The sequence below is a fragment of the Vicia villosa genome, linkage group LG1, assembly GCF_029867415.1.
Source record: "Vicia villosa cultivar HV-30 ecotype Madison, WI linkage group LG1, Vvil1.0, whole genome shotgun sequence".
Classification (NCBI taxonomy): Eukaryota; Viridiplantae; Streptophyta; class Magnoliopsida; order Fabales; family Fabaceae; genus Vicia; species Vicia villosa.
Window position 1 is genome coordinate 48,576,281 of NC_081180.1, and position 12,366 is coordinate 48,588,646.

Genomic DNA, 12,366 nt, shown 5'->3' on the forward strand with positions numbered 1-12,366 from the left:
ACATGCAGATTTAGAGTTTAATTAATATTTATATAGAGTTGACCACTGATTGATTGAAGGTTGTTGATCCATCTCTTTTAACAATTAATAATCAATCAACTTATTGGTAAAGGTCTATCTCATTTTTATATTCCGTAACAGTTGCAATTTTATGTAGTATTTCTAATCAACTAGTAGTGTAAGTCGTTGCTTAATTATAAAAACCAGTAAATTGTTTGACACTGACGCTTAGGAATTGTTCTTCAAAAAAGAAAAGCTAGCTAGGAAGCGCCGAAGCGGTGGCCGAAAAATAGTAAGAAAAATTAGTTTTAAAATACTATAGTAATATATATCCATAATACATTCTATATGTACAAATATCCAAAATTTTGAATCATTGATGAATAAAAAATGATCTATTATATATTTATAATTTTAAAATAATAAATTAAGAGTAATTACACTCATCTTTTTATAAATATATAAAATGACATCAATACTTTCCCTTAATGAAAAGTTGATTCATATATCAAACATTATGAGTTCGACTTCGTCTGACAATAAGATAATTTCTTTAATTTATAAGTATTTCTATAAGCATTCTCATAGCGTTGAGGCTAACCCTGACCCTGGTGAGTAGAGGTGGGAATAGGCTGGGCTGAGTTAGGTTTTGTCAAACCTGAGTCTGACCTGCTAAAAAATTAAAAGCCTAAGCCTGACCTGTAGCCTATAGTAGGCTTATTTTTTTGGCCTGAGCCTGGCTTTTTAGAAAGCCTGATTGGTTTGTTAGCCTACTTAAAAGCCTATTTCATTTGAACATTTGTAAATAAGTCATTCAACTCAACTTTATATAGACTAACAAAGATCAATGAGATTAAATGTTTGTTTGCATTGACTTATTTGAGTTTACCTAGTAGTATAAATTTTGTGATACTATTTCTTTGAAAAAACTTATGGAAGTAACTTATGACATTGTTCATAAGATTTTTTTTCATCTTATTTTCATAATTTCTTTAAGATAACTAATATTTATTTTTATATTTTAATTCAAAATACAAAATACAATACAATATTAATGAAATTATTCAAATTTGTTTAAATAGGCTGGCCTCATAGGCTTAAAAGGCTTTTTATATGGCCTGTGGCCTAGCCTTTTTAGCTAAATAGGCTTACAAAAAGCCTAGACCTTTTCTATTTATGTAAAAAGCCTGGCCTGGCCTTGGCCTATGTAGGCTGGACCGTAGGCCCCTGTTAGTCGGCCTGGCCTATTCTCACCCCTACTGGTGAGTTCTCGAAACCCAACTCATAAACTTTCTTTTACCAAAAAAAATGTACTAAAATTTCTCTTAAATTTATATTTATCAAAGGAAATGGTGTGACAGCCAAACAACTGTAAGTATAGATTAATGTCATTTTAAGGGAAGTTAATGTATATTTTAAAATTAGAGCGAGGTTTCTGTCATTTTAACAAACCTTAAGGATATGAATCTAATTTCCCCTCCAACCTTTTTGGAGTCTCAGAACCCTAGCATGGGTCGGTTTGTGGTGCTAGGTAATAAGTCTCTCTCTCTCTCTCTCTCTCTCTTATAAATGGTCATCATCTCACCAATCTTTGTCTTGACCGTTCCTTTGGATGAAGGGTTTGCACGAGGTGTTCCACTAGTTATGGCGGCAATAGACATGTGTTTAACCTTGTTAGTTTCTCCCTTTTCAACATTAGAATATGACTCGATAACTCTTGCGGGAGATTTGTTTTTGGGGGATCCTTGGATGTCGATAAATGAGGCTAGATAACTCTCGCGTCCTTTAGTTGAATACAATCGTCGGTGTTATGGCCATGTCCCCTGCGGAAACATCAGTACTTGGATCTATCTGTCTAAGCAGATTCTCTGACAAAGTTAGGGGGGTGATATCACTATTTTTCTAAACTCATTATTTCACACAATCGGTAGGTTCTTCTAGGATAAGTGTTCAAAGGAATGAACCTATCATACCGACTATATGTTCTTTTATCGGTATCCTCTATTCGACTACGTGGATCATTTCCTATTAGGTGCTCATAATGAATGTCGATAAATGAGGCTAGATTATCGAAGCAAGTGTTTAGTTCCTCCTCCAATGTTATATATGGTTGAACCATGTTTAACATATCTTTATTTGTCCTCACCTTTTTCTTTTCCATCTTGGTGTATTAAGGATGGTCACGAAGGAGACAATTCTCGATGATCCAGAACTGAAGAGACTCTTGTTCAATGCAGTATAGGGCAAGCAACAAACAAGATTTGGAAATATTGATCCGGGATTTATCATCCTCAGAGATGGAGAGATGCCATTCAACAGTTTCTACGGTTTTGAGCTGGGGTTTGAATGAGCAAAAAGTAAACAAAGATATAGACAGGAAAATAATAAACATATTCTTAGAAGAGAAATAACTTATCAGGAGTGTAAATATATTCACTCTTCACAAACATACACTTACCAACCCGTTATACTCAACCTATGATACTCATCTATGTTATCACGTATCTCTCACATAAGCGTCCATGTCTAGAGCACAAACTAGATCATCTCACAACTAAGGTTATCTCTAACGCGAAGTTACGAGAACATCCGTGTTCTCGCGTCGGCGATCTCTCGCGCGCCGCTCAAACACGAAAGCATTAAGAACAGATACAAATAGTGAATGCTAGCTCTAAATCTATCTCTAGAGTTCAGAACCAACAGATAATCATCCTAGATAAGGATTCAAGAAGTTTATCTCTAAAGCACCCATAATCCCCAGCATAGAGAAAAAATCCAGGATAACATCAACACAGATTCGTAAAGCAAGTTAAATATAACATTATAATCAGTAAATATACATAAGATTCAAGTAAATATACAAACAAACCCAACCAAAGAGAAATACACAAAGAAGAAGAGAAATGAACCGAAAATCTCCCGGTTTGTTAGCTCTGTTCGACGCTCAATCCACCCCGATCATCCATATGCAACCTCCGAAGTTGTTTTCTAAGCTAATCTACTCTAAGAATGAAGTTGATGGTGTTGGGACTCAAAAATACCCAACCCATGACCTAAAAATGTGATTTTGGCCCCTTTTAACGAGCTGTTGTCTTAGCAGGTCCGCTTAGCGGACCCCCTCTGTTCAGCGGACTCAAAATTGCATCCAGACGCTGATTTGCTCCGCTGGAGCTCCGCTCAGCGGACCCCCTCCGCTTAGCGGAGTCTGCTAAAAATCAGATTTTGTTTTCGCCATAACTCGAGAACCGTAACTCCGAATTGCGCCCGGTTCGAAGCGTTGGAAAGCTTATTCAATGCTCTATCCAATAATGAATGAATGGAACCCAAAATGATGATTTTGATCATCCTTATTTTGAGTCTTTGGAAGTCCGCTTGATGGTGGCTAAGCGGGCTTTCACCAAAGTTGTGAAATCAAAGTCGTGCCTTTGACACTTTATTCCTCAAGGCTCCAATAAGCATGAATATCTATAAAAACAAAGTAAAAACTATCAAATGGTATAAAAGTATATGAAAATACAACTATTCACAAAGTATACGTATTTATACACAAAACGGGAAAATATTCAAACGGTATTAACAAAAGTATCGATAAGTACCACTATTTACATACACAAAATAAGTACATTTTGGCACTTATCAACTCTCCAATTCCTTCAACTTCTATTACGATCTGATTGAGTCGCTATATTCTATGGAGACTTATTTCGTTCGATCCAAGTCTCCTACGAGATTATAAATATAGCAGTATGTTGATGCTGAAGAGATCTAATTACTAACTCATACAGAGCTCCCACTGCCCTAAAGTCTCTAATAACTCTTATCTATTGGGGGTTGTCACATTCATTATATTTTTACCCAATACACCAATTAATATTTTATATAAAAAAATTCTTCTAATTAATTAAAAAGTATTTATTTTTATAAATAGAAAGAGATCATTTATATGTTTTTATTTGAATATCATTTAAGATGTTAGTACCATTGTTTTAATTTGTCAAGACTTAGAGAGATTTAATTAATATAATATTAAGTTTGTGGTTAAAAGCGGAAATATCATAAAATGTTTAGTTATTGTGTGGATATCGTAAGTCAATATTTAATTTGACGAGGGACCGAATTAAAATATTGAAAACTAAATAAATAATCTATAGAAATTCATATGGATTATGGTCCCCATTTGTAGAATACGATAAAAAATAAAATTTACCAGATTTTCTCTCTTCATCCTCATCAGAAGAGATTAAAAAACTTTAAGAAACTCTACAAAATCAGAAGCTCACATACTCGTAATCTTCAACGATTTTAATGTCAAACTCAAATACGCTTCTTTCTTCTCATAATTATGTTCGAGTATGGGTATAAAGAATATGAGTCGATCGCATATCGAACTCATAAAATTTAGTTTAAAGTTCTGTTCTTAATTTCTATATAGATAATAATCATAAAATTATCATAAACTCAAAAAAGAAAAAAACTTAAGAAACAATATACTAACAATTAGAAGATAAACATGAAAAATATAATTAATTTTATTTAAAAAATGAAAATAATATTTATGTTAAAATATTTTTTATAGTAAGATTATGTTGATTATAAAGTAGAAAGAGCAATAAAGAGCTTATTGAATATAACTCACATGACATCTCTTCCATTGGATGGGATGAGATGAGATGTCTCTCTCTTAAGGTCAATGTTATGGCCGTTGGCTATCAAGGGTATATAGTACTTCCAAGGAAGAAGAGATCAATGAATATTTTCTTTTCAAAATAATTACTAAAAGGACCTTTTAATAATGGATCATGATTTTAATTATATTTTCCTAAAAAAACATCATGGAATGAGTCGTGGATGCGTCAATTGGCTGAACAACATGTGTTGTTTTTTTAATTTGGTAAATGTAAGGTTGCATATTTGGCAACTGGGTAACATCATGTTTCACACTATTTTCGGAACTTGTCTATAATTGCATCTTTTCATTTGTTTAGTTACACTCTTAAAAGCCTCCGATTTTGGTCTGTGAAACGATATTTCCTAGGAACCTCACTTTATTAATATCCAACAGTAGCAGCCTCACATGAATGAATGAGTATGAGAGAGTTCTATATAGTCAAACAAAGCATCAAGCTCTGCACAAATTCTCAACCTCTGTGATGTTTGACAAATTCCTCACATTCATGAGATTTTTTCTCTTGGTAGGTGTCACTTTCTTATCTGCAATTTGTTGTTCAGTCAGTCTCATGTGATGTGCTTAATCTTGCGGCTATTTTCCCTTGAAAACTGTGCTCTTCAACGCGTTATTCTTGGATAATCACAATAATCATGATCTCATCATACCACTAGCCATTGATTATTTCATAGTATTGTCTTGTATTATTTTGGTCTATAGTTCTGCCGTTAAGTTTGACATAAGATAATGTAACATATACCATATAAATTTTACATGCCTTATGCTTCCTCTTTGCAATACTTCTAACTGATACTCCTAGTAACTTTTACTTGACAATGACAGTAGTATTATCATAAATTGTAAATATTTCAGCCATAAGAGAATGCTATTTATTTAAAAAAACAGAGAGAAAAAGGAAAACCATATATGTGTATGATAATAAATAAAAAAATGTATCTTTACAAAAAATATAAAAAAAATAAAGATGCAGTTCAATTGGGTAGACATTGTCTTTATTTCTCAAATAGATGAGACATTGAGAACTTTAAATAATATTGCTGTAGTTTAGAGTGTATAAAGACCTAATGTATGCCAATTTTAGCAATATGTAAGCACACTTGAACCATAATCATGAAGTTCTCAATTACTATAATTTTGAGTGTATAAAGACCTAATAATGTATATGCATCTCAATGCATATATGTTTCTCAGTTTTCAATTTCTTTGGAGAAACATAGATGGTTTCTGCTCTGTTCAAGATGCTAAGGTGGTAGGTTCACAACCATCATGCACACAAGCTAGGACATCTCTGTAATTCCTTGAAACAGAAAAAGAGTCGTAGACGTTTCCGTCACTACTTTTTTTGTATTCAAATAGTAGGGATGAATGATTGAATGCTGTTAACTTGACAAACCCAAAGTCATAGTCTCTGTAAAGACTCCACTTTGGAGTTACTTGGCTGAAATTGGACAAATGGCTTCCTGCTCCTCCAACAACAACATGAATTGTTCCATTCACTGTGCCTGAATAATGAGATTTTTCTGTATTCACGCATTGATTCTGCATACGTATTTGGCTCATCAGAAAATTAGCATTAAGATGTGAGTAATTAAAATCAGAAAAAAGCCCTTCATAAAATAAATTATGGACTTTAGTCCTTATGCAAGTTGGTTCAGATATAAATAAAATAACTGCATATTTGACTCCTTACCTGATAAATGGGGCATGTCCTTTCATAGTTATGGACATGGCCATAAAATGCAATATCTACTTTGTATTTCTGCCAAAGTCTCTGCAAACTTTCCCTTCCCATCGGTTCTTCAAATGACCCTTCCAACCCATACCAAAAGTCAGAGGAATATCCTAGTACACGATGAGCAGCAAAGATCAACCACGGTTGTTTTTGTCTGTCTACTGTTGCAAGACAATGCTCAATGAATTTATACTGTTCAGATCCTTCTCGCCAATCATGCTCAGTGTCAGCTATGCAGAAGCGAAACATGCCATAATCCGTTGCATACCTGAAAAACTCAGAAATTCATTCATTTAATAACTTGGATATACATGTTAAAATACAGGCATAGAGCAATAAACTCAATTTTTTTTAAGTTACTTAAAATTATTCATGTTAAAATACTAAATCATAGTTATGACTTATGGCATGACTCACTTAGTTTAAAAGTAACTCAATTTAATCACCTTCATAGTAGGAAAAAAAACATTGACTAAAATGATTAAACATTGATTTTGGTCATGTTTAATGATCATATATTAATATGAGAAGAAACATTATTTATATAACTATTTGCAAAGTTCATAATAAAATGTTGATTGGAATCATTTATTTTGTGTTCAGAATAGCTCAAATAACATGTGTGTTTATAGAGATTTGGAAAAATAATTAGAGACAGTGAGAGCCATTTTTCCTTTAACCACAATGTAACACGGTCATGCACATAATCAAATGTACATAATTGAATCTCTCATGAAACTGAACTCACCAAAACTTTGCTCTATTTTCAGCTGGAACATAAAACATGGTCTCAGCCAAAACTCCACACTCGCCGCCTGAATCTGTGGTGTTGTAAAAGGATCCTGTGTCGGGCCAATCACGTTCGTGATTACCACTGCAGGATGATTGCACTCAAGGTTCAATATAAAAGTAACAAATTAATTTATTTCACCTGCTACCGTTACAAAAGATGTATGCAGAATAAAAACAAACCTGGCAATCATATATGGTACTGTTGATGCTATTGGTTCCACTTGAGCTGTGAACTGGTCCCACTGGGAGATGTATCCATTTGCATATGATATATCTCCTATGTGGAAAACAATGTCTATATTTTTTAAATCTTTGATAAGCTGATCAGTGGTGTTTAACGACCCAGGCTGGTAGTTACTATACTCATTTGAACCGTCACGCTCGGCCTAAAACACATTGAAGAGAAGTTAATATTTTCCCAAACAAGAATCATGACCATTCCAAACAGTCATTATATCATGGACAGGTAGTCATCTCATGAGATAACTTTACATGGATCCCATGTTTCCAATTCTATGCAGGGCCTCTATCTGGTGTAGAATAATATAATCCAGTATCTATATAGAACTAAAAGTGTTAAAAAAATTTGAGATATTCAGTCGTAAAGATCCTTACTTTGCCCATGTCACCAAATATGACAACACGCTGTAGTGAGTCCTGTCCGGGATAAGGCGATGACTTGAACGAATACTTCTTACTCCAAATGTACGAACCATTAGATAAAATATGACCTAATCGGTATGTATACCTGAGAAATGTATTAAAGAAAACTATAAAACAGACTCTGCAAACCCTCATTGTGTTATGAACATAAATAGATTTCTGAATGCATACACCAAATTTGGCCACAGATTTTTCAGAAAACTTGTGTGTATGAAACCAGGGTCACGCCAACCAACCGTTTGTGCAGGTGAACCTGCAGAGTGAGAGTAGCAAACGGACCAGATTATGCAGTGCAGATACAGAAGAATCCACTCTAAGTTTCTATTGAAAGAGAACCATTTTGGAGATGATAAAAAAACAGCAATACAGAGTTTCTAACTTTCCAACATACAGCAAAGACATGGTTAACATTCCAACATTTGATTCCAGGGGGCACAACCAAGAAACAGCTTATGTAAAAAATACCATCAAGTTGCAAGAAACACAAATGAAAAATGAGGAGAAACAAGATTCTATGACAATTCAGACAGGAAAAGCATTACTGCCATGGGATGACTTCTGCTTAAGCCTCAAGCCTTATTTCTATAACAAGTTAGATATTCCATTCTTTGTTCTTATACCCTTGCACCTTCCGTTTCATAAGGAGTCACTATAGTATAATATTCTGAAAAAAGAAGTTTGCGCTCCTTCATATATACACTATAGGGAACATTATGATTTCAGTTTAGATCAGTTAATGATCGTCATGATTCTTAGTAGGTTCATATAATTGCAAAATGTCACAGAAATCCAACATACCATGTGATGCAATAAAAATACTAAGCAGATTAAATACTAACTTAATTAGTCTGCGTATACATTAATAATCCAATGTAATGCCGTGCTAAGCAGATTAAATAAACCATACCACACATGCTGTTACGATCAAATGTCAATGTTCCAGCAGGACTTTGCCCGGGCGTTTTTCCGTCAGAACCCCATTCGACAAAAGGCGTAGCTTCATTTATACCATATCCACTTGTCCACGTAACTGTCATCTATAAAAGACAATAGCAACAATCCATGAAATCACTTGCATAGCTCTAGTAGACATACTGTTCCAGAATGTTCAAAAAGCAAAGTAGAATTCTTGAAGTATCTATAAATATTGGTGGGTGTATGGTCAAACTTATTAACTCTATAGATTGTTAGTCTTGGGAAATTGGTTAATTTTAACTTGATGATTCATATAAAGGAATAGCATCTCATTAATAAATATTACAATTTTGGTGCGTATTATATTAATGACCTCAAGTATGAAAACAAACTTACTTCATCCCAAGACTTCCCTTGAGCCAAACGAGGATACAACGGCGCTTTAGGATTAGCAAATGATATGAAATTGGAAACAGCCACAAGTTTAGGCTGCAAAGCTTAGTAAAATGATTAAAAGTTAACAAACAATATCATCAAACAAATATTCTAACTGAAGATAGGCTGGTTTGGTATTAAGTAGCATATTCTTGTCAATACAAATCAAGAAGGAATTAACAAATATGCGAACAAACGAAAGAGTCCCAGACACACATTTGAAATTCCGCCCGAGAATAGCGCGAAGGAGAAATCCGCACGTTGATTGATCAACTGAAACCTCAAAGAAGCTTTTCCTTTCTGGATATAGTCTGAGTTTGAGTAATTCACAAACTTGTACTGAATCAAAGATTCACATGAATAATGAATTACATTAGTAATGCTCAAGTTAGAGAGTTAACCAAACCTATATAGATATTGATTTAGTGTACCTTAATCGGGGCCGTGCATATAAACGGAACCTGTTCTTTCGGATCATTTACAGGTGGACAGGTTGATGAACTACCAATAAAAAAAACACATTTACATAGACATTTTAGCATACATTAGATGTGCAGGTTTTATTTCAATAGATAAGAGAGAAAGAGATATGCATTACTTGAAATTTGCAGGAGAGAAAACTCCAATCCAATCATCAAGAGATGGATGAGGAAAATGAAAATCAACAGTGACCCATTGAGTATCCTCACCCTGAAATTACATAATATGAATGAGTCAACGGAAGTCAATGGTTGAAAATATGACTAAGTTATGTTACCTTAGTGCCGAGAATTGAAGGAGTGGCTGTAAGTGAGGCAGTAGTGTGGAGTGAAACAACTGTTTTGTGAATTGCAATTTTGGAGAGTGGTTGTTCACCGAATCCAGTAGCATGAGCAAAACCCAAGACGAAGCATGTTAAGGTTGCTACTAGTACTAGAGTAATAATCATGTTGAGCTTAAAGTTCATTTTTTGGTGAATTCAAGAGAGGTTGAGATTGAATTAGGATGAATTATGAGTGGGATTCGTATGTGGTGTTAAAGAATATCGAGAATTGTAGAATACTGCTTCAGTTTGACTTTAAGGTGATTTTGAATTACGAGGTGGCAGAGGAAGATGGTTTTGTCAGTTTTGTTTTGAGGAGGAAACCGAATTCAAATTGTTTTTTTAACAAATAACAACCGGCTTTTCGCTAGCTTCCAACGCCAACATGGCATAGTGCTGTGGATACAACTAAGTTTTTGTATTTGATTGATTTTATCTATCACTTATTTAATTATTGTGTGAAAAATTAAAATAAAATGACTTTGGGGGTAACAAATAGTAATTGATATTATAAGGATATGTTTTGGAGTTTAGAGGGGGAGACGAGGGGAAGAGAGGAGAAGGAAAAGCTCACAAATGCATTTTAAAAAATATATAGGAAAATATTTAATATTTTTTGAAAAATTGATATTGTATAGAATGATAAAAAAGCGTATATTATTACTATATTTTTAATTTTTAGAATATCATAATAACATAAAAGATATTTTGAAAATTTATGTAAATCCTCCAAAGTCATCATTCCATATAAATTTTGAGTTTCCCATATTAGGGGATTTTTAGTGTTATGAATAAAATTAAACCCTCTAAAACCCTTCCATTCAAAATCATTCAATTTTTTCCACTTTATCCTTTTATATTTTCAAAGTGCTATCCTCCCATCCCCTCAAGCATAGCCGGAGGGAATGACTTTCATGGGTGTGGTTTCTCTCCTGACAGTATTACCCGATGGTTTCAAGTGCTAGTATCGTCCATAGATGTTTCATTCTAATGATTTAATTAATACAAAGTGAAAAAATTTAACGGTTTAGATTTCACTGAATCAAAATGTCACGAGAGAGGATCCTAATCTTACAGTTAAAAATAGTTTAGAGTGTGATGAAAACTAAAACATCTAATGTGCAATTTTGCCTCACATCAAGTTTTCACCACAAGTTTCAAATGGAGAATAAATATGTTTTACACTTATAACCTATTACTGAATGAATTTACTTGATGAATCATTTAAGCAGGCCACCAAAACCCTTAGTCTTAGAGGTTGTCACGTATTTACTTTTTAGTAAGTACGATTGGTGTCCATTATGGGACCTCGTAAAATTGACCTAGACCACCACCATAACCCATGTTGGGTTGCCGCTCCTCATGTTCAAATCTTATGACCATCACAGTGAACAAAAAGATAACAACTCCAACCAACAAAGAATCTAAAGACGAGAAAGTGCCATAACAGATATGCCCTCATCTATGGACGAGCTATGCGGCCACTATAAAACTCTAGAGGATGATGTCCTCCATATCCAACAATGCCAATAAGGCGTAGACCCTAGTGACAAATAAGTGATGTTAAACCCTCAAAGTCTCTCAGACGAAATATGGGAGGCGTTCATTCTGGAGAAATTTAAGCCGCCTTTGTTGGCAAAGTTCGACGGGCACAATGATCTGTATGAATACGTTGCCTCCATTTACACCTAGATGGACATATTTGGAGCCCCTAACTCTTACAAATGAAAGCTCTTATTTGGCACCTTTAGAGACGCTGCCCTAAGATGGTATATGGGCTTGCCTTGGCTCTCCATTATCATTTATTAAGATTTGGTGAAGAAGTTAGTCCACCAATTCACAATAAGCAGGAACAAGAAGACGGAGGCCACCAACTTATTCAACATTCGTCACGACCCCTAAGAATACTTGAGATTTTACCTAGCCCGCTTCAATGGGGATACAATTAAGGCGATTCATCAAAATCTGAAAAATGTTCATAGAATAATTCCTGAATGGGTTTAGGGTGGGACACTTCAACGTGTCTCTCACTTAAAGACCAGCGATGTCCTTGGCTGAAGTAGTGACATAGGCAAAACTTTACATCGAGGGAGAAGAAAGAAACGTTGAAAAGAAACAAAATTTTTATATAAGAATAAATGTTGACAATTAAATAAAATAATATATTAAGAGAAAAGCCAAGCGCATTTGAATATGCGACATCTTAGTAGTTCAGATTTAAAAAATGATTCTTTTTTAAAATAAATAGTATATATGCGACATCTTAGCATTTGAATATATAGTATATTTTGAAGCGGGTAGTTTTTTTGGATAGTTTTATGAAATGGTGGCGGCTTGGAT

The 12,366-nt window shown here is 34.1% G+C and overlaps 1 protein-coding gene across 1 annotated transcript; it reads right to left on the reverse strand.

The window, feature by feature from the left end:
- Nucleotides 1–5,580: 5,580 nt before the first annotated feature.
- On the reverse strand, nucleotides 5,581–10,347 carry LOC131637020 (probable inactive purple acid phosphatase 27). The gene is made up of 12 exons (XM_058907589.1): nucleotides 9,982–10,347; nucleotides 9,823–9,914; nucleotides 9,656–9,725; nucleotides 9,441–9,563; nucleotides 9,186–9,278; nucleotides 8,782–8,911; nucleotides 8,046–8,127; nucleotides 7,827–7,959; nucleotides 7,392–7,597; nucleotides 7,168–7,293; nucleotides 6,378–6,687; nucleotides 5,581–6,226 (listed from the first exon to the last, which is right to left on the reverse strand). Exons 1-12 carry the CDS (start codon nucleotides 10,168–10,170, stop codon nucleotides 5,921–5,923), a joined length of 1,860 nt encoding a protein of 619 aa, XP_058763572.1. The 5' UTR covers nucleotides 10,171–10,347; the 3' UTR covers nucleotides 5,581–5,920.
- Between the last annotated feature and the right edge of the window lie 2,019 nt (nucleotides 10,348–12,366).

What these genes read in the sequence shown, in the direction of transcription:
- LOC131637020 (XM_058907589.1), bottom strand. Translation starts at nt 10,170, where the DNA reads ATGAACTTTAAGCTCAACATGATTATTACTCTAGTACTAGTAGCAACC. An exon ending in TATGCACGGCCCCGATTAAG is followed by an intron (nt 9,564 to 9,655) that starts GTACACTAAATC and finishes TCTTTGATTCAG; the next exon opens with TACAAGTTTGTGAATTACTC. An exon ending in AATCTGTGGCCAAATTTGGT is followed by an intron (nt 7,960 to 8,045) that starts GTATGCATTCAG and finishes TACATTTCTCAG; the next exon opens with GTATACATACCGATTAGGTC.